At 33.8% G+C, this 24,403-nt stretch overlaps 2 protein-coding genes across 4 annotated transcripts; both read right to left on the reverse strand.

The window, feature by feature from the left end:
• Nucleotides 637–6,594, reverse strand: LOC107615007. The gene is made up of 12 exons (XM_021111632.1): nt 6,323–6,594; nt 5,963–6,089; nt 5,292–5,448; nt 3,478–3,744; nt 3,062–3,366; nt 2,408–2,492; nt 2,203–2,317; nt 1,971–2,125; nt 1,457–1,574; nt 1,148–1,363; nt 947–1,036; nt 637–846 (listed from the first exon to the last, which is right to left on the reverse strand). Exons 5-12 carry the CDS (start codon nt 3,147–3,149, stop codon nt 796–798), a joined length of 918 nt encoding a protein of 305 aa, XP_020967291.1. The 5' UTR covers nt 3,150–3,366; nt 3,478–3,744; nt 5,292–5,448; nt 5,963–6,089; nt 6,323–6,594; the 3' UTR covers nt 637–795.
• On the reverse strand, nt 7,456–12,771 carry LOC107615008 (replication protein A 70 kDa DNA-binding subunit E). 3 transcript variants are annotated; one of them, XM_021111631.1, is made up of 15 exons: nt 12,532–12,771; nt 12,211–12,340; nt 11,404–11,492; nt 11,096–11,240; nt 10,735–11,002; nt 10,059–10,155; nt 9,832–9,959; nt 9,652–9,736; nt 9,416–9,548; nt 9,137–9,294; nt 8,252–8,375; nt 7,967–8,149; nt 7,799–7,864; nt 7,588–7,685; nt 7,456–7,557 (listed from the first exon to the last, which is right to left on the reverse strand). In XM_021111631.1, the coding sequence occupies exons 4-15, from the start codon at nt 11,132–11,134 to the stop codon at nt 7,536–7,538; spliced, it is 1,401 nt and encodes a 466-aa protein (XP_020967290.1). In that variant the 5' UTR covers nt 11,135–11,240; nt 11,404–11,492; nt 12,211–12,340; nt 12,532–12,771; the 3' UTR covers nt 7,456–7,535. The 3 variants fall into 3 exon arrangements, with proteins under 3 accessions (XP_020967290.1, XP_020967289.1, XP_016172615.2); XM_021111630.1 differs by having other exon boundaries at nt 7,456–7,685; nt 11,096–11,205; XM_016317129.2 differs by having other exon boundaries at nt 7,456–7,685.

A 24,403-nucleotide genomic window follows, 5' to 3' on the forward strand; every position in this document is an offset into this window, starting at 1 on the left:
CTCTAAATCTCGATCTTAAGGGGGGGGAGAGGAGGGAGAGTGAAGGGTCACTGTTGTCAAAGTAGAGACAACGCAGCAACTCTCCCACATTAAGAATAAGTTGAAAATAGCATATAATAAATAAGTGACTCTATTAATTAGAAGTTGGTAAAATCGCTATCCTTCGAGTTAATACTAAATTATAAAATTGGAAGAAAAAAAAGTGTTAAGTGTACTGATATTTTGGAATCCATGTTGAACATTTAAAAAAAAAAAACACCACCAAAAAGCTTAAATTATTCTATCTTCTTTAAAATACGATGATTGATCCCCACCCAAATAATAATAACTTGAGGAGCAAGGTCGCTGAACGCCAATGACTATTGTTTGATATACAGGTCAATTAGTCAATTACTTTCTTGTTCTTTTAGTCAATTACAGAAAATAGCAGATATAATCATATAGTCAAAAAATCTGTATTCTAAAAGTATTCAATAAATTTTAATAAAAAAAATAACATCTAAAATAATATATATATATATATATATAACAATACCCATAATTATCTAATTATATATTAGAGTCATGTTTGACTTGTATCAAAATAAAAAGAAAGTACTTTCAATGTCATTAGCATGTACCAAAAAACATAGATAATTAAATAAAACAAAACAATAATTATTTAATTTAAAATATTTTAAAATTTGAATAGTATCTGTTCTCTCAATAAACAATAGTCATAGCCAAGACTTTACCAAACCTTTAAAACATGCTCCTTTATCTCCATTACATGAAAAACATCATGTTTCACAGCAGCTACTTTTTAATGGAAGGAGTACCAGACATGTTGAACTCATCCAACAGACGCTTCAAACAAAACAAAACAAAAAAGTATAATTAAGATTTTAACCAAAAAATAAATTTCAAAATATAAAAGAGGCCATATAAGTGAAGACTAAATGAATACCCTCACAACAGGTCTTTTAATAACAGACAAATTTTTCACAATTGGATAAGGTGACTCATCACAAACAGAACATCCATCTTCACCTCGAGACTACATAAAAAAACAATGAAAAAAAATAAATAAACAACATCTCATATTTGGCAAATTAAGTCTTAATATACATAGTCTAAAAATCAACAAAAAATAAAGAAGAAATTATACATGCATAGGGTTAATAGGACCAGCACTGGGTACACCAGATTTTACCGGGCCTTGAGTGTCCCTCCACCTCGGTAAATTGGTAGAATCAGAACGTATCACCGATACATCATAAGAATCGCACCATCCAGTAGTTTTTACTTCGACCTTGAATAGAAACTCCTTATCAAGGAAAAACTCATTAAAACCAGTAGGATCTTTGCTTGCTTTCCCTTTTTCCTACACCAAAAATTTTACATTTATATCGTTCTAAATAAACAAACATATCTTATTGACAATCATAACGTGTTCAACGAAATTGGTTTCACGTACATTCAACTCTTTCACCATCTCAGTACATGTTCGTCCGAATAGTGCTGCGACCTCCTTATCGAACACAACAAAGTTCGTTGTACCAGTACCATCAAAAACCAACAAATTCAACTTATACCTGTTTTTTTTTATTCAAAAACATCAATTAACACCTGGCCTATCACCCTTTAGTTACAACAAAATCATAAAAATGATATTCAACATAATTTAGATGCTCAAACACAACTTTTTTTAGATTTATCAGTTTTCTAGATTTTAGCCTAGCAAAGGAGACTTTGGTATAAAAGTGATGTAGGTATATGAATTTTTTTCTGTGCACTCTATCTTTGTTTGCCAGCTTTTTTTTTTTGTGTGGCTAAACCAGATTTCCATCAACCAAAGCAGTTTTTGTTTTTAATAAATATTAGTATTAAGCCAGATATTGCTAAATCATTAAAAATCAACATAATCAATTAGTTAACTATATTGCATTTTTATGAAAAGATTGGACAAATAAATCTAATTAGAGTAATACCTGTCAACCACATTATTCACGTTCTTATTACAGCCATCGCAGAAGTATTCATCCGCATTAGCTTCTGCCTTCACGCTGCAAACACATGATTTATACCACCAACTTGGAACGGGTTCAACATCAAGAACAGTGGCCCGAACAACATAGAATCCAACCTATATAGGAACAGTTTGAAAGTTTTAAAAAAAAAATTAACCAAACGAAAAAAAGTAGTTTTATATAAAGCACTCACATCCGCAGCAGCACGTAACTCCTTTATTGTCTTCCTCCCAATGGAATATAAAACTTCATCTTCATCAAGATATGCTGGTTTGCCAGAAACCACAGACAGGTACTGCGAGATCTCTCTATAGTACACACTACTTATCAATCACGATGCCACAAAAATACAGTCAATATGCACAACCATAAATAATTCACAACTATTGTTACAATACCTTTTTCGAAGCATCAAAGCCTCAGGAATATCTGGATTTATCAAGAGTCTAGTACCATACATAATGTTCTGCACAATATTGGTACCTATATATAACAATCATTGTTTAAATGAGTTGTACAATTATATATGACAGAAGAATTATCGAATGGAAGGTAACCAAAAGTGTACTTAGATTTAAAAAAATAATTATAACCTACTATGAACCTAATTAATTATTAAAATTTTTTATTTTAGCAATGACATATAAAAAAAATATTCAATGCAAATATAAAATAATAAAAAGTATTATATAATAACAGAAATATAGTTTAAAATTATATATTGATTAATTAATTCTCGAGTAATTCAACATAGGATTTACAATCAACGAAGAAAAAAAAACTGCTGATACCTCGTTTATCCAATTTTATATAATAATAGTTTGTATCACTTCAACCAATTAAATTTTAGAAATTAAAAACAAAAAAGAGAATTTCCAATGATATTTAAAAAAATCCCTACTTATCTCAAATGTTTTTACTATATGAAAATATTGATGGCATAACCGTCCTTCTATTGACAACCTTTCATGAGCCACCCATTTTGCATCTCAATAATTAGTAAAAATAGTTACAATAAGAATATAATCATTTGATAGTAATCAAATACTCACGTAAATTTTTTACTCTTGCAAATTGAAAAATAACTATTGGCAGTTGTTGATCGCCCGATGCTAGAAAATCCTTGATCCAGTCCACCATCTCTTCAAGAACAACAATATTAAGCTGTAAACTGTATAGAAATGCAAATTATTTAGAAAATAAAAGATTACTTATTTAAACATATTAAGTGGTGAGTAAGGATTGTTGAAAAAAATACACCCGTCATTCTCAATATGAATGACCATCATGTTAATAAGTTTGACATCCTTCATGTATTTCCTCTCACCCTCTACGCCGGCCATAACTCCAGCAACGTCTTAAATAAATATCAAACAGAAAAATGTGCCCAAATCACACGTTTTAGTGATATTTTGTCATAATTAAAAAAAAAATCAACTTGTGTACTTGCCATAAATTATACACTTACCAACCAAAAAAGGATGATGAGGAGAGTATCCCATAATTTTCCTAAAAGGGACCAACTTAATACCATATAACGGTATTGCATCACAGAAAGAGGGTAAGACAGTAGTTCTATCTTGAAAAAACAACCGAAATTGATGCGATGTTGTGCGATACAACCCACAGTTGTTGTTAACTCCAAAGTATGTAAAAAATACACAGTTCCTTCCGATATCAATGACTCGAACACAGATATCAGATCCTCACCTACAGAAGCATGCATAGTTGTTCCCTATTTTTTCACAAAGAAAAAAATTTTATTATTCACTTTCTACACCCAGTACCAATAAGTTCCAACTAAATAAACAAACAAAATTTATATAAAAATTTTCTTTCAATATTTATAACCGAATAAATTAAAAATATGATTTAAATCTAGAATATTAAGTATTAAGCATTAGTAACAGATTTATATGCAACCAAAGGAAGAATATACACATAATGGATTCAAATGTTTAATACTTTAATATATACTATCGTTATATTTTAAACATATATTTAATTATATATTGAGAATAATTAGAATATTTAATTTTAACTGTATATCTAATTAGAGCATTTTAAAAAGTTTGCTAAAAGTCTCTCAAAACCCCCTCTTTATTGGCCAAATATCCCTCCCTCCATTCTCAATTTAAATGATTCTCTTTTCCATTATAGTTCCTCATGGCCGACAGTGAAACCTTTTGAATCTTTTTCTTTTCCCTAGTGTACATTTTTTACAAAAGGAAGAGTTAGTTTTATATTTTGCACCTAGATTTTGTTCTTTTCTATATATATATATATATATGCGTGCTAGTCACACTTATGGAAAGACTTGGTATTTGGATTGAATTCTTTTCATTTAAATTGACTCTTAATGAGGACATATACTAAATTACCTAAAAAATTCATGAAATAAAATACAACAAAATAGAAGGCAAAGATTAATTTTTCTGATACATGTAAGTCGCAAGCAAGATGGGGATCTCATTGTGACATGACTTCATCATATTGAAGATAAAGTTGCTTCATATATATTAAAAATAAAAATATAAAATACTGTTAATAAATAGTTATGGCCTAGAAATCGAAGTTCGTGAAAAAACCAAAAAATAAATAGGTTAGTACTCCTTACCAACGATACCTTTAAGGATACTAATTCTTTAGTTGCTATATATATGAAATCTGTCTTTAGATGTGTTAAAATAAAACGCATAATAATATAAAACAGAGCCAATAACAAATTGAAGAAAAATTTTACTAAATAATACAATTTTTTATAGTCCTATACCTATAACAAAAAATGACGCATCAGCCAATTTAAATGAAATACACTAAATATAAACATATTATGTAATACAATCATATTGATAAATTATTTTGGCTTATAAAATTATATTTCCTTAATAAAATTCTTTAATGCAGAATTTAAACCAAAATAAGACACATTAATTTTTAAAGCATTATTTAATTGTTATAGGACATTATAAGGATAATAATTAAAATTATATAAATTTTCTTATGAAACAAAATTTAAATGAAACAATATTTAACAGAGTTAAAATTTAAATCTTTTTTTACTGTAAAATATTCTTTTATAAAAAATTTTCTTGCTTTTCTTGCAAGGAAATATATAATTGGGTTTTATTCTTGTTCAATTTTTAATTGAATGGTCACAAGAAAACCATAAAACTGTTGAGATTGAAATTGTAATAATTATGAGAGTGAGGAACATATAAATGTGGGACTATGTGTATAAAAACAGAGAAATAATTGTGTGGATAAATAAATTAGAAGTACCTGCTCATCCATCAACACCATTTCAATAGAGCTACTGGATTTGGGGTCTTTGAATTTTGGTAAAGACCAGAGTCTGATTACTCTGACATGAATCTTCCAGCTCTCTTTTGGCGGTGCAATCATCTCTAACAAATCATATTGTCTATCCATTTTTTCTCTAGATAAAAAAATAAGAGCAAACGTAAATTCTAGCAAGTATGTATGATAACAGTATAAGACCATACTTCCTAGGCTTTTATAGCAACTAAGAAGAGGTATATTTTTTGGGTAAATCACTTTAAAATTAGACTGCATCCAAAATCATATTTCTTCCATAATCCAAAAGAAGAAAAAATCTGTCTTGATAATTTAAAAAATAAAAAAAGATTTGAATTGAAAATTTTTTATGAGCTTAAATTATTAGAAAAAATAATTTTATAACATAGTATCATATTTTCTATAATTTAAAATTTGAGATATTGATTTTTATTGACTCCTAAAAAAATATTGCAACATAAGACAAATAAAAAAAATAATATAAAAGATTTAGACAAAATAAAAAAAAATTACGTGAAAAGACGTATTAAAAGAGGGATCAATTGTATGATAAATTTAATTATATATGGGTTGCATGCAATTTGGGATTAGGGTTTTAAATTACATATATTAATGAAATTCGTTCAGAGACTTACCATGGTTACAACCAAGGTTCTGAGAACAGGGAAAGGACTCAAGAAAGGATCCATCGGAAAGCTGTTGTTAGGACTGGGCATGTTTGTGTGCAAGTGTTTCAAGTTATTGGTTTTTTTTCTCTATAATCTAAAACACAAAACATACAACGGTGAGCTGAATAATCAAATAATAATCTACAAATTTTACAAAAACACAAAGCAGCAGCAGTACAACAGAGCCAGAACCCCGAAATCAAATAATCATTCAATGATTTCAACAAAACAAAACCCTATAATCATTAAATAATTTGTTGATTTTAGAACAGAGATCCAGAGAATAAAATGAAAATCGAAGAATAGGTGCACACCAAAGCCACTGACCTTCGAGATAATGACGCCGAGACGACGGCGACAAGACGACCGCGAGCAGCAGGAAGAATCCGACGGAGGATGGGCGCGGAGTGATGAAGAAGACATCAAATAGGGGATCTGACTTGGAAAAACACGGACAGTACAAAGAGAAACTCCTCGGACAGCCACGGACGGCGGCAACCGGTCACACCGTTCAGCGGCGGTGGAGGCTAGCTAGGGTTTTCTCTTCTTGTTATCTTTGAATGAAATAATGAATAAAGGTAACAAAAGAGAGGAGGGAGACCAGCATGCAGTAAGTGTTATTCCCTTTTTGTTTTCTTTTGTTTTATTTATCTATTCTAATTAATAAAAGTAACAAAAGAGAGGATGGAGACCAACTAACGTGTTCTTGTTTTCTTTTGGTTTCTTTATTTATTCTAATTCCCTTTCTGTTTTCTTTATTTATTTTAATTCCCTTTTTATTTTCTTTTGTTTTCTCTATTCATTCTAATTTATAAAGAGACTACTTGTGATTGATCAGATTCTCTACACTTATTTTGATAAACGAAGAAATTGATTAAAAAAGTTCTTATTTCTGTTCATTGAATAGGTTCTTTCTATTTTAAAATAATTGTTGTTTTAATTTTAACATTTAGATTCATTAAAAAATTAAAAAATGCATTTTAAATTAAAATAAAAGCCATACCTATTTTAAAACTGAAGAAGTATATGATAATGATAATAATAATGATGCTGAATGAGCAAATAATTTCAGTAATGCATGATTTATTCCCAAGTTCTCAAAGTAGTAATCATATCCATGTGAGAGAGGGGATTCCAATGCAAGGTTCAAGATATTCCAAGACCAAACATGCTGTGCATAGTTGAATCTCACTCAACTCTCCTTGCAATTGCCAACATATTATCACCACCACCAATATTACACTTATTTCTTCAACGGGCTTTCATTTTTTTATATAATTATTCAAATACTAATAATAATAATAACTATTTATTAAAAGAAAACACACTCAAAATCTTGGATTAAATAAACAAATATACGAAACAACTCTTGTATCAAGTTATAAGAGATAAATTAATGTCAACACAAAAACTTTGAAAAATAAACTACTCATATATTGTAGATCCTAATAACTTTCAAACAACCATAGTTCATTCAAATAATAGTTTAAATAAATTATTCTCCTATATTTTAAATCGAACTGTGTAGAGGCGTGTTGATTTAGTCCTCCACCACAACCCACTTTGCTTTCTTAGATTTGGATGAAACTGACTCCTCTCCAATCTCTTCAATATATTTCTTAGCTCCGAGAATCTTAGAATTATGTTTCTCATCAACTGCAGGTGATGGAGTTGGCTCACTCTCACAAGCCTGGGATATGCCATCATGTACCAATAAATATAAGAATAATAATATTTTAGTTACTATGTAAAAATTAATAACATCACTGTAACAATTTAAATTGGAAATCATTTGACACAAACCTTAGAAGTGTTGTATGGACCAGTAGACAAACTCAATAGTTCAGAATTTTCATGGGACAAAAGGCCCTACAAAACAATTGATTCAATAAAAAGACATCATCAAAATCTGGTTGATCTGTTTTTGTAATACAGAAACAAAAGAAAAAGTTATTAGACAGAGGGGATTACAGTGTCAGGATTGTATTTATCCAGGAAGGCAGAGACCAGAGAATTCTCATTAGTCATTCTCAGCACATGAATCACATATGGTTCATAAGAGTTTAGATTCCTCATCTTGAGTTGCACTTTGAAGATGAACTTAATATCCCTAAGCTTATTAATCTCTTCGGGACAGGAATTTTTCTCAACACCCTTCACAGTTAGGGAAAAAAACTTCATTCATGCTCTCATAAGTAATAAAAATTAAGGTATAGTCCAGACTATTAACACAAAAAAATGAATATGACATCAAACCTTAGTCACACAAGACTGCCTAAGGTCCTTAGCAGAAACTCCAAGAAACTTTGCAGCTTCTCCATCGAACAAAACAAAAGAGGCAGCATCGGTGTGGTCTATCACCCTTATGTGGATGATGTACCTATTATTCACCAAAAAATATACAGTCCAAGAACAACACACTACATAAATCTTACCAATAATCAGTGTCTATACTATGCTATTACTGAATTGGATGCAAATAATTTTATAATGACTTACCCAAGAGTCTCCATCCCACAAGGAAGAATAAAACATATCAAATGGAATTAAAAAAATCTAAAAGCAAGTGACCCCGTGAACAAATCAAGGCTAAACAAACCAGTAGCCAATAAATCTTTTTATATTTCCCTTGTGAATCAGAATCCAAAAACACAGAAATAGCAAGCCACGGAAGTAACTTTGCAATGTGATTTCAATAATAGTTAATCTAAATCTCCAACCCCACATTCACACAATTATCACCGACTGGCCATAACAAAAGCAAAAATTATGAGCAGTGCCTTTTAATTAAAAAAAAATTACTAATCAAGTAGAATTTTACAACATGTAATCAAGAAAAAAATAATAATCATGAGCAGTGTGAAACTTCACATCAAACTCAAAAACAACACATAAGATTCCATATTCGATCTGGAAACTCAGAAAAGGGAATTATCCAAGAGTCTCCATCCCACAAGCGAGAATAGTTTAAAATAATCCTTATTATATATAATTCATAAAAAATGTTATAAAAATACCTATTTGAATAATAATAATTTAATAGTGTCTGAGCAAATAATACAAATGCATAGATTACACCATTATCTTCGAGGACAAAGAGTATATAATGTGTGAATGTTAAAGAAGTATCGTGAGTCATACCTTGGCTCATAGAACCCGTAGTCTCTAATGTAATTGGGACAGAAATATTTTTTATCAAGTTCCCTCAAGCCACAACGACACTTCTTACATCCTTTGTACCACCAACCAAATTCAGTCTCAACTTCTTTAATCGTCCCGGCTGTAACAAATACAGCATCCTAAAATCGATGGATGGGAGGGTACAACACAACAATTGAGATTATGATCCAACAAACATTAGAACTAATACAATAAAAACATACAATAAAAAAAGGAAGACTAATAAAGAAAGAATTTTACCTGATTATGCTCCTTTATCTCTGCAATTGTTTTGTAGACTGACAGACGCAAAAAATCCTCCTCATCTGAAACAGGTTGACCACAGACCAGCGGCATTATGCCTTGTCCGTCAACAGGATCCAATTTGTTCACCCTTGCATTTTTAAATCAGAAATTATGAAATTTGTTAATAGTTTAATAATCAAAAGCATTGTATAAATAATCTGCTTACCACAATACTGATCTATACACTGTACCTCGCAAAGAAATCCCTGGCAGCTGGAAACTCAACATTGATAAACAGTTTCGAATTGTAGTTTGTGTTAGATACACCCATGACCCCTACAAAAGACATAACAAAACAAAGAAAATACCATAAGCATATGATGACAGAAAACATGCATTCAAATACCAGTAAAATAAACAAATAAACAAACCACTATAAAATTTCATCTTGCCCATTTGGAGAATAACCACATAGGTAAGACACGGGTGTTCCTCTAGATATTTGAGCAATTCAAAAGCAAAAGACTGCCACAACGTTACCCTTAATTTCTGTCCACCCCTATAAGAAATAGCAATTATTGTAGATTAAAGAGAGACACAAAATTCCAAAATAAGATTTTAAAACAAAAGCCACTATCAAAAAGATATTAAGCATTACTCAAGATCATCAAGTTCTATGGTGATATAACTTGACGGCTTCCCGTCCCGTGTGAATTCGACCAAGTTACCCTTAGAAGCAAGCTGACCTATCACATCTACAAAATAAAGGCACCAATCTATTGATTAACAAAACTCTATATGCCCAAATTTTTCTCTTTGGAATCAACGCATTTTATTCATGTTGAAATTAGATCCCTTTAATTCTCTTAAAAATAAAAATATAAAAAACTGTTAATAAATAGTTAGGGCCTAGAAATCGAAGTTCCTGAAGAAACAAAATTATAGGACATTATAAAGATAATACACAAAATTATATAAATATTTTTATTAAACAAAATTCAAATGAAACAATATTTAACTGAGTTAGAAATTATATTATTTCTTAATATAAAATTACAGCAAGGGAATATTTGTTACAGGAAGGGAATAATAAAAAAATTCTTCCTTAATATAATATCTCAATGAAACAAATTTTAGATTAATATTATATGAATCTACAATAGTTGAGACTTGAGAGGAATAACAACAACCATCAATTGAATCTATATCTGTCCACTATATGCTCATAATAAAAAAGACAGCAAATGGTGCAAAACAATATATAGGATTAAAAAATTAGACTTTAAAGAATTAAATAACACATGCATCATAGATTAATCTAACAAAGTACTTACCAACTAAATAACCATCTTCTTTAGACTCTGATTGAATTGTTTTGAACGGAACAAAATTAAATCCGTTCAATGGAACTGAAGAATCTTGTACCGGACGCACAATCGTGTCCCTCTTGAAATGGATCCTAAATTTGTGTCTAGTAGGCTTGAACTTGATGGTATTCAAAGCAACTCCAAAATTAGTGACCACGTACACGTTGCCCTCAGTGAGTAAGCCCTCGAAGATAGGAACAAATATGTCTTTTACAGTGCATTGAATTGTATCTCCCTGAATGCATTAATTTTATAGAGTCATAGATAAATGAGGTTTATTGCTCAGTCATTACCAAAATAAATCTGAAATGAAAAGAGAAAATTTTACCTCTTCATCAAGGACAACCATCTCAATAGGTGCCTTCATCCCAGATCTTGCAAATTGAGAAACGGTCCAAAGTCTAATGACACGTACTTTGAGCTTCTACACCTTATGCGCTGGACCAGCATTGATACAATTGATGAGATCATACCTAAAAATCAAAGACCTCATATTTAGTGAAAGATAAAAAAAACTTATTGTGAAACAATCCACATGGCACATGAACTCACCTAGCTGCCATTGCTACCTGCCACTACAAAATTACTTAAATAAATTGAATTTCAGTGTAGATAAAGAACAAATGTGGTGATCACCTATGCCAAACTTATAGAGAGTCACAGCACTGTTCAGCCCCAGTATTGGTAAGAATTGCAAGAATCTTTACGTTCCTATCAAAATCCAGCTAAAAAAAAGGGAAAGTGTTTAGACTATTCAGGATTAAAGAATCTGAATCATATCAATAAAATCAATAAATCAATAAATCAATAATCAATAAATAAAATAAAATTCAATTGTAGGTTAGAAATCAACGGCCAACATTTACTGTGTTCCATTTACATGGCAAACTGGAGTTTAATTCTGAAAAATCAAAATAAGAAGCAATATATGCTGAAGAGGAAATCACCATATTTACATACACTAATTAGGAACTGTAAATCACAATAAGTTTCGAAAAGGCATGAAATTATTTTATTTTTGTATGTTGTCAAAACATTCTATATCATAGATACTGACATTTCAAGAGGTACAGACTAAAGGCGTTATGAGAATTAAATTTGATATATAGCACCAATTTTTTGTTTCCTAATCTGATATAATTCCCAAAAGGTTTGTTATCAGTACCTTCCATATATGACCAAAGATTGTGTTGAGAGGATAGTATCATATTTTCTATAATTTAAAATCTGAGGAATTGATTTTTATTGACTCCAAAAAAAATATTGCAACATAAGACAAATAAAAAAAATATATAAGATTTAGACAAAACAAAAAAAATTACGTGAAAAGACGTATTAAAAATAGGATCAATTGTATGATAAAATTAATTACATGTTGGTCGCATGCAATTTGGGATTAGGGTTTTAAATTACATACATTAATTAATTAGTTTAGAGACTTACCATGATTACAGCTAAGGTTCTGAGAACAGGGGAAGGACCCAACCAAGGATTCATTGGGAAGCTGCTGTTAGGACTGGGCATGTTTGTGTGCAAGTGTTCCAAGTAAGTGGTTTTTTTTGTTCCGTGTAATCTAAAACACAAAACACAAAACACACAAAGCAGCATCAGTACAACAGAGCCAGAACTCAAAAATCAAACAATCGTTCAAAGATTTCAGCAAAACACAAAACCCTATAATCATTCAATAATTTGTTGATTCAGAACAGAAATTCAGAGAATAAAATGAAAATCGAAGAATAGGTGCGCACCAAAGCCACTGACCTTCGAGATAATGACGTCGAGACGACGGCGACAAGACGACCACGAGCAGCAGGAAGAATCCGACGGAGGATGGGCGCCGAGTGATGAAGAAGACATCAAATAGGGGATCTGACTTGGAAAACAACGACAGTACAAAGAAAGACTCCTCGGACAGCCACGGACGGCGGCAACCGGTCAATCCGTTCGGCGGCGGTGGAGGCTAGCTAGGGTTTTTCCTTTTTCTAATCTTTGAATGAAGAAATGACTGAAAGTAAGAAAAGAGAATAGGGAGACCAGCAATCAGTAATGCACTAACGCGTATAGAATGAATTATAATATTTAAATATATAATCAAATCAAATCAAATCAAATCAAATAAATTAAATCGGGAAACACTCTCAGAAGCATGCCACGTCAGCTTCATCATTAAGTGCAGACATCCGATTTTTATATAATAGAATAGATAATAAAATAATGATAATATTATTATATAGAGTCCTGCTAGGGAGCCAATGGACTATTTGTACAATGGGATATTGAGTTACAAAATGAACATCCCTCATACTATCTAGAATAACCATCCGAGTACTAGGGATAATAAACATCTTCCCAAAAGCTTAAACTGATTTTTGGGTTCACCAAGGATCGAACTCTTGACCTTTTGGATCTAGAGTTCTAATACCATGTCATGATACCACTCATCCCAAAAGCTTCAGTTGATGGAAAAAGATAACACTAATGGTTATATCTCTAATACTCCCTAAACCTCCATTGTACACATTGTACAAATATTCCATTGGCTCCTCATACTTTTCCTATTATATATTATCCTATTCTCCTGTATAAGGGAGAACTCGCAGCGGAATCGCAATTCGCAACCATATGCAATTGATCGAACACTGTGACGATGAATTCTGTGAATTTGGGTGGGCTACAAACACAATGACATGAAAACAAAGAAGCCTCAAAGAATTAGTTGAGGAACAATTACAGCAATACATGAAAAAGGGGGCCAGTCACAGCAAGCAGCAGCGCAGATGGATGAGAATTCGGAGGTAGCAATTGACACCATGCTTGAAACAGGAGCAGTGCGTGAGTGAAAGTTTTCGATGGATGAGAATCAAAGGAGATCGTCGGCGAAAGCAGGGCAGCGTTCAGCGCTAAGCGGACTCCGTCATCCTCTGCAGCGGATCTTCTTGGGGAGAGACCTGTTTGGGCCAGCTCAATTGCATCAAGTCTTGACTCCAGACCCGAAGATCAATTGGAGGCGAGTCGCGGCAGCCATGGAAACAAGAAGCTTTGTGCGTCGTCTTCATTGTGAGAGGATGATCAAATGGGGTTTGGGTCAGGTGGGTTGGGTTTTGGTTCGGGTAGGATTCTTTGGGCTTAGCCCAAGACAAAAACAAAAAACGGTGCCACTACGACGTTGTAGGCACCAGTAAAAAAATATAAAATTCCTAACCCCAATTCAACATAATCAGAACCCAAGACCAAAAAGAAAAAAAAAATCAGAATCAGAATCGTCGACCTCTTTGTTCATATCATACGTTCCGGTGTTTTTCATAAGTCCTCTGCCTTATCTTCTCCGATTCACATGTGTGATTTTGTGTATTATTGAATTGAAATTTGAAACTCCGTGTGCTTCTCTCCTGTTTCGTTGTTATTTATTGATTGATTGTTTCTAAAATCAGGTTAACAGTTAGAGAGATATTGTAACACCCTAACTATCAAAATGTTACACTTCCAGCTGAGCCACTCTGATAGTTCGGGTATTACGACTATTCTTATAATATTTAATACTAAAATATGAGCTTGTTCAAAACTTAATTCGTATTACTGCTCAAAAGACTTTTTAATAGATAACATACATCCATACAAATATTAATACTTACAAAGGATACATATATATAAACAATTTACAAGCATTACCTAATACAATTCCTATCCCTCTTATAAAACTTTGTAAGGATAAAGGCGAGGAAAAAAGGTAACTACTACAATACATCATATAAACAGAAAATAGAATAAACTCTTCGTGACTTTCTCGTCCATATCTTGAAAAGGAAACACCTGTAGGGGAGTGAGAACATCGTACTCGAAAGGGTTCTCACTATAGGGTTGCAGAATTATTATAATAGGATACGTGAAAATAAAAACTGTTTCTAAAGTACAATGATTGTTACCCGCCTTATGTATCTTTTCAAAACCATAGATCCGAATTCAAAATTGAAAATCCTTTTTAAAAGAGAACTCCATTAATTCTCCAAAAATCCAAACCCTTTTAAAAGAGCTTTTCCTAGACAGTATGAATGACCAAACTGTTCCAAGCATAGGTTCATTAAGTCTATGCTGAACCAGTTTAGTTTTTCATACTTTACTAAACTAAAAACACAAACGATTCACGGCCTTCGGCCCATCACATAATCAATCAGGGCTATAGGCCCAAACATTTCAATAACAGTCAATCCACCACAATCCAACCAGTTTTTAGTCACAAACACAAGTAAGAAGGTCAAACACAATCAAGCAGTTATATCAAGTAGAGCAATTAGCAATTAGACATAATTATTCATGTAGGCAAACTAATTACAATATGCACACCCAAAAAAGGTCACGTAGATGCATATAATGAATGCCTGCCCTATGGCTGATGAGTATCATCTGTCGGTTATCAAGCCAACCCGACAAGTCCAGTTTGCTAAACCCCTGGACTGTCCCCCGACGTGCATCCCTATGAGTCTATGCATAGCTTTTTCTCATATATATATATATATATATATATATATATATATATATATATATATATCAAATCACTCAATGGGGGGTACCATTCCCGGAAATTTATACGTGCCCGATCACCCTTACGTCGTAGGGTCAACAGAGTATCGAGTCTCAACCTGAAACACGTGGTGGCAAGTCACGGTTCTGTACCCAAGAAAACTCGTATCTCAGATAACATTAAATTCATAAGCCACATATTCATTCATAATCATTCATTCATCATCATTTCCGCACTTCATTCACAATCCAAACCAAGTCAAATAATCATTCTTGCCATATTTCACCTTTTTTCTCAAATTACTTTACTTTAAAACCCAAAAATTCAAACTCATCTTTGTTTCAAAATTCAAAATCCTCATATCTCAACTATTCCAGGTTCATAATCCACTTTCAAAATCAAAGTTATTTAAGCCTAAAAACCAATTTCATTTCATTATTAAATCGGAAACCTTTCCAGGGCTCGAAATTGTTTAATCTTGCTAAGTCAAAATTAAAAGAATACCTCAAAAGCAAAACGAATTTAATTAATCAAAATTCAATTTCTTTTAAAATCCATTAAAACTCCTCCAAAGGTACTTCCTTAATCAATCTTCAAAACATAGGCCCTTTCATATTTAAATCAATCGGAAAACATGAATTTTTCTTAAACAGCTTAAACTCGAAACACCAATTTCTTAATAAATCAAGAACCAAATAATAGGACCTCTCAAGTCCAAATCATTTTCTAAATCACATTTTAAAACAAAATCTTAATTTCATAAAAATTTGGCAGCATCTCCCCTAAAACTTGGACTTTGCCACCCTTTTCGGATCCGAACCAAACCAAACAATAACCCAGTCAAACAAACATTCATATCCAACCAAGACAACTAAATAATACATAAGACTTATACAATCACTAAAAATATATTTCTCATAGCAGCATCCATATATAACAATTCTAAATCATAAAGTATAGTTTTCTGAAAAAGGCCCCTACCTCGAAATGAGAAACCATAACCCAAACGCGTCAACTGAACTCTTTTCTCTAAGCCCAAAATCAGCGGCAACTGAAGCCTCAGCTCCGCTTGCTTTCCCAATAGCAGAAACAGCCTTAATCGCTACATGTAAGCTCGGTTACTGATTCCTAACACATCAATATCGCAAAGACTTTAATACACATAACAGGACACTAACGCGAAGGTTTTTCGAAACGTAAATACTTACTGTAAAAGAACACAGAGCAGCAGCGATCTTACCACCGGTTTAGCGGCTCCGATGGTGGCATATGACAGAAAAATTCACAGTGACCATATATCCTGACACAGACAATCTCAGCAACCACTCTCACAGTAAAAACTAACTTAACAGACAAAGAAGCTAAAGCAAGCTTAGAGCTTACCACACAGATACAGGCTTCAGTGGTGGTTTCAGGCGGCAGCAACGTTCTCCGGCGGCAGAGGCATGGCCAGAAGCTTCGGCAGCGACACCCACAGTGGCAATCCTCCGTGTTCTCCCACTCTCGTTCGAGCTCACCTTCCCGGCAAGCCCAATGGCGGCAGCGGCGGTGCAGCAGCTCAACGGTGGGGTCTCCATTGACAAAGACGGATCGACGGTGATGGCTTCGCGGTGAGGGCACGACTGGGCACGGCGGCACCGCGCGGTCCCCTCCTTCTTCGCGTCTCTCTCTCTCTCGCCTCAGATTTGATTTGCGATGGCGGCTTCAAGGCAGGTCGGCGGCGACGCGTGGCGCAGTGACGGTGTCTTCTTCCTCGTCTCCCTCGTGCGGTGGTTCAGCGACAGCTCCATGGGACGGCGGCGACGCGGCTGGGCAGTGGCAGCTATGCGATCTCCTTCTCTCTCGGATCTCCTCTCTCCTCTGCCAACAGCGACGGTGACGATGGCAGTGACACCCAACGCGCCGCCTCCTTCTTCCTCCTTCCTCCTCTCTGCTCTCCCTGTTCTTTCTTCTCCCTTTCTTTCTTTCCTTTCTTTCTCTGGTTTACTGAAGCTATGGGTGTTATGTTGTTTTTGGGGAAAGGGGTATGGCGGCTAGGGTTAGGGAAATTAGATTTAGGGAAATTAGTGTTTTGTAACCGAGATATATATTGAACGATGGATCAAGAAGTTAAAGAAGCGACACACACACATCAAGAGCAGCCACGACGAGCCACTGTTGGAGCCAAGAAGCAAGAGGTTTGACGAATTGGTGTTTCGTTAGCAAAATATATGCGAATTTGTATCAAAATCTGAGGAGTTGACTGCCATTCTGCACCGTGCCTACGATAACGTCATGGTTGAGATGGAAGAACTGAAAGCCAAAAGGAAGGTGACCTGTTCATTATCTCATGAAGATGCCAACTTGGAATCCGTTAACGAGCTTCAAAGCCCTCCAAGGGTTCGAACAAGAAGATGTCCAAAAAATAGGCTATGTTCAAAGTTGGACAAATAGATTGCAAATCCCTCAAAGAAGAAGAAAACGAGAGCTCTAAGCGAGGTAAAAGCGATGTTCTTTAAATAGGTGGTAATTGAGTTTAATTATTTTGTTAATATTTTTGCTAATATGTGAGTTTATTATTTCCAATTAAACCTTTTTGATGCTGCATCAGTGGTGCAAGCAAATTCCAACCAATATCACGGACATGTTATGAATTATCAGTTTAGGGATCCAGCAGCAGCAGATAAGTTTTTGGGTGTATAGTTACAGGATATTGGTGTAACGCTCAGTTTTTTGGGTGTATTTCTGAATTCTCTTGTGTTTGACATTTTAATTTTATATTTTTTAGATGCTGCTGTTTATGTTAGAAATTAGTGTTTTGTTTAGTTTTTAGGGTTTAAGGTTTAGGGTTTAGGGTTTAGGGTTTTAGGGTTTAGGGTTTAGGGTTTAGGGTTTTAAGGTTTATGGTTTAGGGTTTTAGGATTTTAGGGTTTAGGGTTTAGTGGTTAGGGTTTTAGGGTTTAGGGGTTTAGGATTTAGGGGTTTAGGGTTTAGGAGTTTAGGATTTAGGATTTAGGATTTAGGACTTAGAGTTTAGGGTTTTAGTGGTTTAGGGTTTAGGTTAGGGTTTTAGGGTTTAGGGCTTTAAGGTATATATTTGGGTGTATACGGGTCATATTTGGGTATATAATTAACGTAATTGGGTGTATTAGTTGGTTTGGTGTTGTTTTCCTTTATTTTTTTTGTACCTGTAATTTACAGCTTTTGAATACAGCACAAACAGTTTATTTATGCAAACAAATTTTATAATACAACTGCATTAAATATTCACAAAATTTACAAGTGATCAAACTATTTCAAGACTAGATAACACTGAAATTAATCACTGTCACTGTCAATATCATATGAATCTACTTGACAATATGGACTCAATAACACTGCAGATGGCTTCGACAATCTCATTGCTTCACTTCCCCTAATCACTGTATCTCTGTCACGATTCATCTCATGAAAAAGAATTCGGGAAGCAAATTCAACTCTGAAGTGGTCCACCTCCGCCTACAGTTTGAAAGAATATTCTTTTAATCAACTCTGTTAATTTAGAAAAGTAATAGAGAGTTATATAGTTTTAAACACAATAACCTGAGTCCAATTGTCCCACTCATACTTCCCCTTGTTAACGTTTTGAGGCTGGATTATTTCAAACCATTTCATTACATAAACAGCACAATCATAGCTTAAAACCAAAAATAATTTAGCAAATTAAAATAGGACAGCAAGAGAAAACACAATTTTCAGAGTGAAAGATTTATACGGTGTTTGTTGGCCTGAAATGTTAATGTATGGAAGTTCAATTTCACGATCTTTTCTCTTGAGAGGTGCCCCCGGCATATACCCTAATTCTCGAAATCACGTACCCCTAAAAATAAAAAATAAAACAAAATATAAGAAAGAATAAATCTAATAAATGAATACACCCAAAGGATCACACTATACACCTTACTTTGAATTGAAATACACCCAAATTTTAAAACGCAAAAAATATAATCAACTTACGATAAATTTAATTAGCTTCATTCTGGGTTTGGAGGGACACTCCTTGTGATATGGGTCAAGTATATAAAATTTTTTCTTTCTTACGTCAGCCACCTATATCCACCAATGCTCTGAATAGCAAACATGTGCAAAAATCTGAAGCATGTTCACATTGAACAGTGTTTTAGTTTAATTCGCACATAACCAAAGAATTGTGATAAGAAGTTTTAGAAAAGAAAACTTACATATGGATGTGATGCTAATTTTGTCAGGTCCAAAAAGGGTATAAACATTGGGTAGTCTTCGACCTTAAATGGCTTTTTGGATTTCGGCTGTAAGAACTCCCCACCTGGATGATTTCCAATGGCCATGTTCTGCAGCATTTGTGAAACACCAAAAGAAATCTTTTAATACACCCAAAAGATAATAAAATACACCCAAATTCTATTACATTGCACCTTACCACAATATTAGGTGGGAGACAGTAAATTTCTTACTGGAATCTTTTAATATTTTCTTGGTTCAAGATCAGGCACATAGCAGTGACAATCTAGAAAAATAAAATAGCCAAATTAATTACATCAATCAATATTGCAGTCACATGTCATAACATAATCATTAATCTTATTCTAATCTTACGTCAGTTTTGATATATGAAGCAGCTTTTAGAGATGCAAAGTGGACTCTTGACAACACCAATGGTTGTTGAGCATTGAGTGTGCAAATTGGATCATACTCATCAGTACTTCCGTCCCCGTATGTTCTTATACGTGTAGCCCAAAGGTAGCATTTTTCTTTCATTTTGGCCGACATTAAATTGCTCCTTGCAGGAGTTTCAAACTTGTCAAAAATCTGGCCCACAGTCTGCTTTTCAATTGGGGGACTTTTACCCTCTGCAAAATTCAATGCTGTCTTTTCTCTACTATTTGCAATTTTTTCCACCAGCTCATTTAATTCTTCTATTAGTACTCCGGTTTCCGAACTTTTTCCCACCTGAGGTTCTGGTTGCCCCTACCCCTCTTGGGTCTGTGTTTCTTCTTGGCTTGAATCAGTCAAGCCAAGGCTGAATGATGGCAACAGAAATTTCCTAAGTACGTAAGATGCTGTCCGGGCCATCATCAATAGTGCAGCAGCAGTGGCTTCAGGGGCTAAATCACTGTGTGTTGAGATATATCGTACTATAAGAATAAGAATAGACGAATGATACCGAAAACTAAGTTCTATTGTGCTGAACTTACATTTTAGATTGAGCTGGTGGCACCGTCGGTGTGCTTTCATCAACTTTCTGGGGTTGTGGAGTGCTGCAGGGTTAGAGAAAATGAATCAAATTATAAAAAAATCAATTACAGCTCAATTTTTGAGATATACACCCAAATAAGAAAACAATAAACCCAAATAATAACTAAATACACCTGAATATTATTCCTCACCTCTCTGTTGGGGCAGATGGTTCAAATGGTGGCACAGGGCTTACTGATGTTGTCTGAGATGAAGGCAGGCATAGTTGAATTGGAACTCTAAACAAGACAAAAATAATACGTTAAGAAAGCCCTTTGAAATAGATGATTAGAAGGTTGAAAAACAACCATCTGTTGTTGAGCTGGGTCACTGACCGATTCTTCTTCCCGACTCAACCTGAAATCCACCCAAATAAGAAAACAATGTACCCAAATAATAACCAAATACACCCGGAAAGGCTCATTTTTTTGAGAACTTACGTAGTTGCAGATTTTTGTTTTTTTTCCTGCCTTTTTTTTCTTGAATAAAATATTAAAGGGCTCTTTGTTCTAAAAAAATATATACAGAATTAGAAGAATATGGTAAAAAAAGAATTTAGTGGTATAAGAAAAATAAATTACATGCAATCTGAAGGTTTGTTTACACTACTTTGATCCGTTTGTCCTTGAAACAAAGGATCAGTCTCGTTTGCTAAGTTCACCTTCGGCATTCTAAGTATAGAATAAATATCATTCAGTAAAAAATACTTTTTAGTTAAATCAGGATATCAAAATTCTATCAAATAAAGCAAGAATAATAATCAGCAACCAAAACACCTTAAAAAAGGTAATATACACCCAAATTCAACATACCCCTGTGCAGCAGCCTCTTCATTTGTTTTCTTCTTTTTTTTATTGTCTTAAAAGTTCTTCTATTGTTTCGGTTCCAATTTCAGTTCTGACATTACATTCAAAAGTACATGTTAATAAGATATAGTTTTGATTATAGAGTGTAAGATAGCTTTATAAAGTATCTTACCCATCATAGGAATGAATTTCTTCTTCTGAAGACGAATCCTCAATTATGTGCTTTCTTTTTTTGGATTGCGTCCTGAAAATCAAAAAATTATGAATCAGACAAATACAACAATATTGATGATGAGATACTCTCAAAAGCAATGCATACTTTTTGGCGGGAGTGTGAATTTTTTTCTTTGATTTTTATTTTTTAATTGGCAATGATTCTTCACTCCTGAAATTAAATGAGAAACTCTCTGTTAATACATTAAATTTTGATAGAAACAGGAAAGAAATTGATAATAATTTCAGAATCTTACTCATCATTGGATTCACTTTTGCTTTCTGAACTGGAATACTCTAAAATCTGCTTCCTCTTTCTGGATTCCATTCTGGAAAGTAAACAATCTTTAGGAAAAAACACCTTAAAACTGACAAAATAGACCCAAAAATATTACTTACTTTTGGACCGTCCTTTTGGGTTGTTTCCTTCTAGGTTCCTCTGAGTCTTCTTCCAACTCAGACTCAGAGGAAAAATCAACTTCAGTCTCTGATGGATCACTCTCAGATGATGAATTTGGCTTCTTTGTTTTGTTTTTTCTTTTCTCCTTTCTTTTCTTTTTCTTTTTCATTTCTTTCAATTTCTTTTTTGTTTCTGCCATCTTGACGATGTCTTGAAATAGTAGAAATGTTAGTTTATAGCATCTACATAAATAAAACACACCCAAATTAGAGAAGGTATTATGTTCGCTTATCATATGACAATCTATCTCTACTCTCATCCTTGCAACCAGCTGCTCTCTATTCCAGTTGCTAACCCAGGACAGTTCAGGATTTTCTTATCCTTTCTTGTCCTTGTTTTTTGCTAGATGAAAATAGATTATCATCAAGGCATAGAGGCATCTGTGAATTGATTTTTTCTTTTTCAAACGGTAATTTGTTATACCTTTGATGATGAAATTCAGCACATGGGCTCCCAAGTTGCCCTCCGTTATTTTCTCCATCTCAAAAATTGGAGCTATGTGCACGGGATACTTTGCTTATTGTAGTTGGAAACAAGAACACTATCTGAATATAGAGGATGAAAATCCTCTTGAACATCAGGCAATCTTGTTCGTTTTCAACACCGATACTCATCATGTCATCGGTCAGATTCTTTAGAGTGTTGCCCTGGAACCTTCTAAAAATCAGTTTGTTCTCTTAAGAAAGATTCTTATAACTCACTTTATCAGGAAATAGATCTCCTACAAAAAAGAAAACAATTTATTACTTGAAATACACCCAAATATCACTCATATACACCTAAATTTATTACACGAGATCATAGCTTGTTTCCAGTGTGTTTTTTCCCAATTTAAAGGAGTTAGCCAACTCCTTTAATAGTTTGTGAGGCACATTCATTTTCGAAATGTGCACGAGTCCACCAAAACCTAATTCAGGAACGATCGCTTTCTTTAGCTCGCTCATCTTTTCAAATTTTTCACTCAATAGTCTGGTGGCACACTTTGTAACACCCTACCACACAGAGCTTTACACCTAGGATGTAAAATAGAAGTGGCGAGGCACTACGAATTCTAAAAATAAAAGCTTATATATAATATAGTTGAAGAAGATTTATTCTAGGAGCCTTTGAAGAAAAGTTAAAATTGAAAACAGTAAAACAAAAAGCGCAACACTCACGATACGTAAATGATAAACAGAAAGGATAAGAGAAGCTAATATGGATATAACCAAAAGAGAGTTTCAAGGTACAAATATCAAAGTTCAAGACTCGGCTCGCAAAGATAAATCGGCTTGAGCACATAAGTATATAACATATATATAAGAGAATCCAAAATAAGCCCAAAATACAAGTTACAGAACCTATTTCTCCAAAATAACCTCTAAGAGGAAGTTAATACATCATAAGTAGTGGAGATAAAAGTATCTACGTATATACATATATCCAAAATAAAGCCCCAAAGACAAGGATCTCCACTATCAGAAGCTTCCAGCATGCCTCAGCGAGGTACCTCACGTCTTGCATCTGAAAACCACAAAGTATGTACGGAATGAGAACCAGAGGTTCTCAGCATGGTAACAGTGCCCACATAACTAATATATAAGGTCCCGGAAAAGTCAAAGGCAATCCTAGAACTTCTGACAAAAGATTCTAACTTAAAAGTAAAATCTAAAACCATAAATTAAGGAGAGGTATCTAAGTTTAAGAATTCCTGATTTTTATCACAGTTCTAACCTAAAAACCCTAAGTTCTCCGCCCTTCCTCTAACCCTCTAGATCACCGATGCACAGATAAACGAAATAGACAAGTCAAGCACATGCAAAAAGCATGTATATCAAGTAGGCAATTAGCAATTAACATGAATAAACAATTAAGCAAGCCAAAATAATGCCCACTCAAACAAAACATACGAATGCACATGATGCATGCCTTTCCTACAGGCCATGAGCTCACGTGTCGGTTACTTTTCCAGAACCCGACACATCCGGTAGCTAACTCGGATATCGTCATCTTGAAAATCGGTGGGCGGTACACCCTCACGAACCCTACCATTGCGAGCGTACACCACCACGAACCTCGCAAGATCTTCAATTGGAAAAACAATACACACATGTAGGCGGTAAACCACCACGAACCCCACAAAGCATTCACTTTTAAAAACATATGGGCGGTACACCACCACGAACCCGACATACTTCTCGACACTGGGCAAGCGGTAAACCATCACGAACCTTGCCAGGTCAAGCTTAAACAATTTCGTTTTCAAATTCATTTTACATTATTCATTCATATCCATTCATAATCAGTCATTGATTATCAATTTTGTCATCATTCATAACATCATCATCATTTTCGCACACTTTATTTTATCCAAAAATTTGTCCACAGAAGATTACAAGCCTAATTCTCTGTCTCTAGACTCAA

Source organism: Arachis ipaensis, chromosome B09 (genome assembly GCF_000816755.2).
Source record: "Arachis ipaensis cultivar K30076 chromosome B09, Araip1.1, whole genome shotgun sequence".
Classification (NCBI taxonomy): Eukaryota; Viridiplantae; Streptophyta; class Magnoliopsida; order Fabales; family Fabaceae; genus Arachis; species Arachis ipaensis.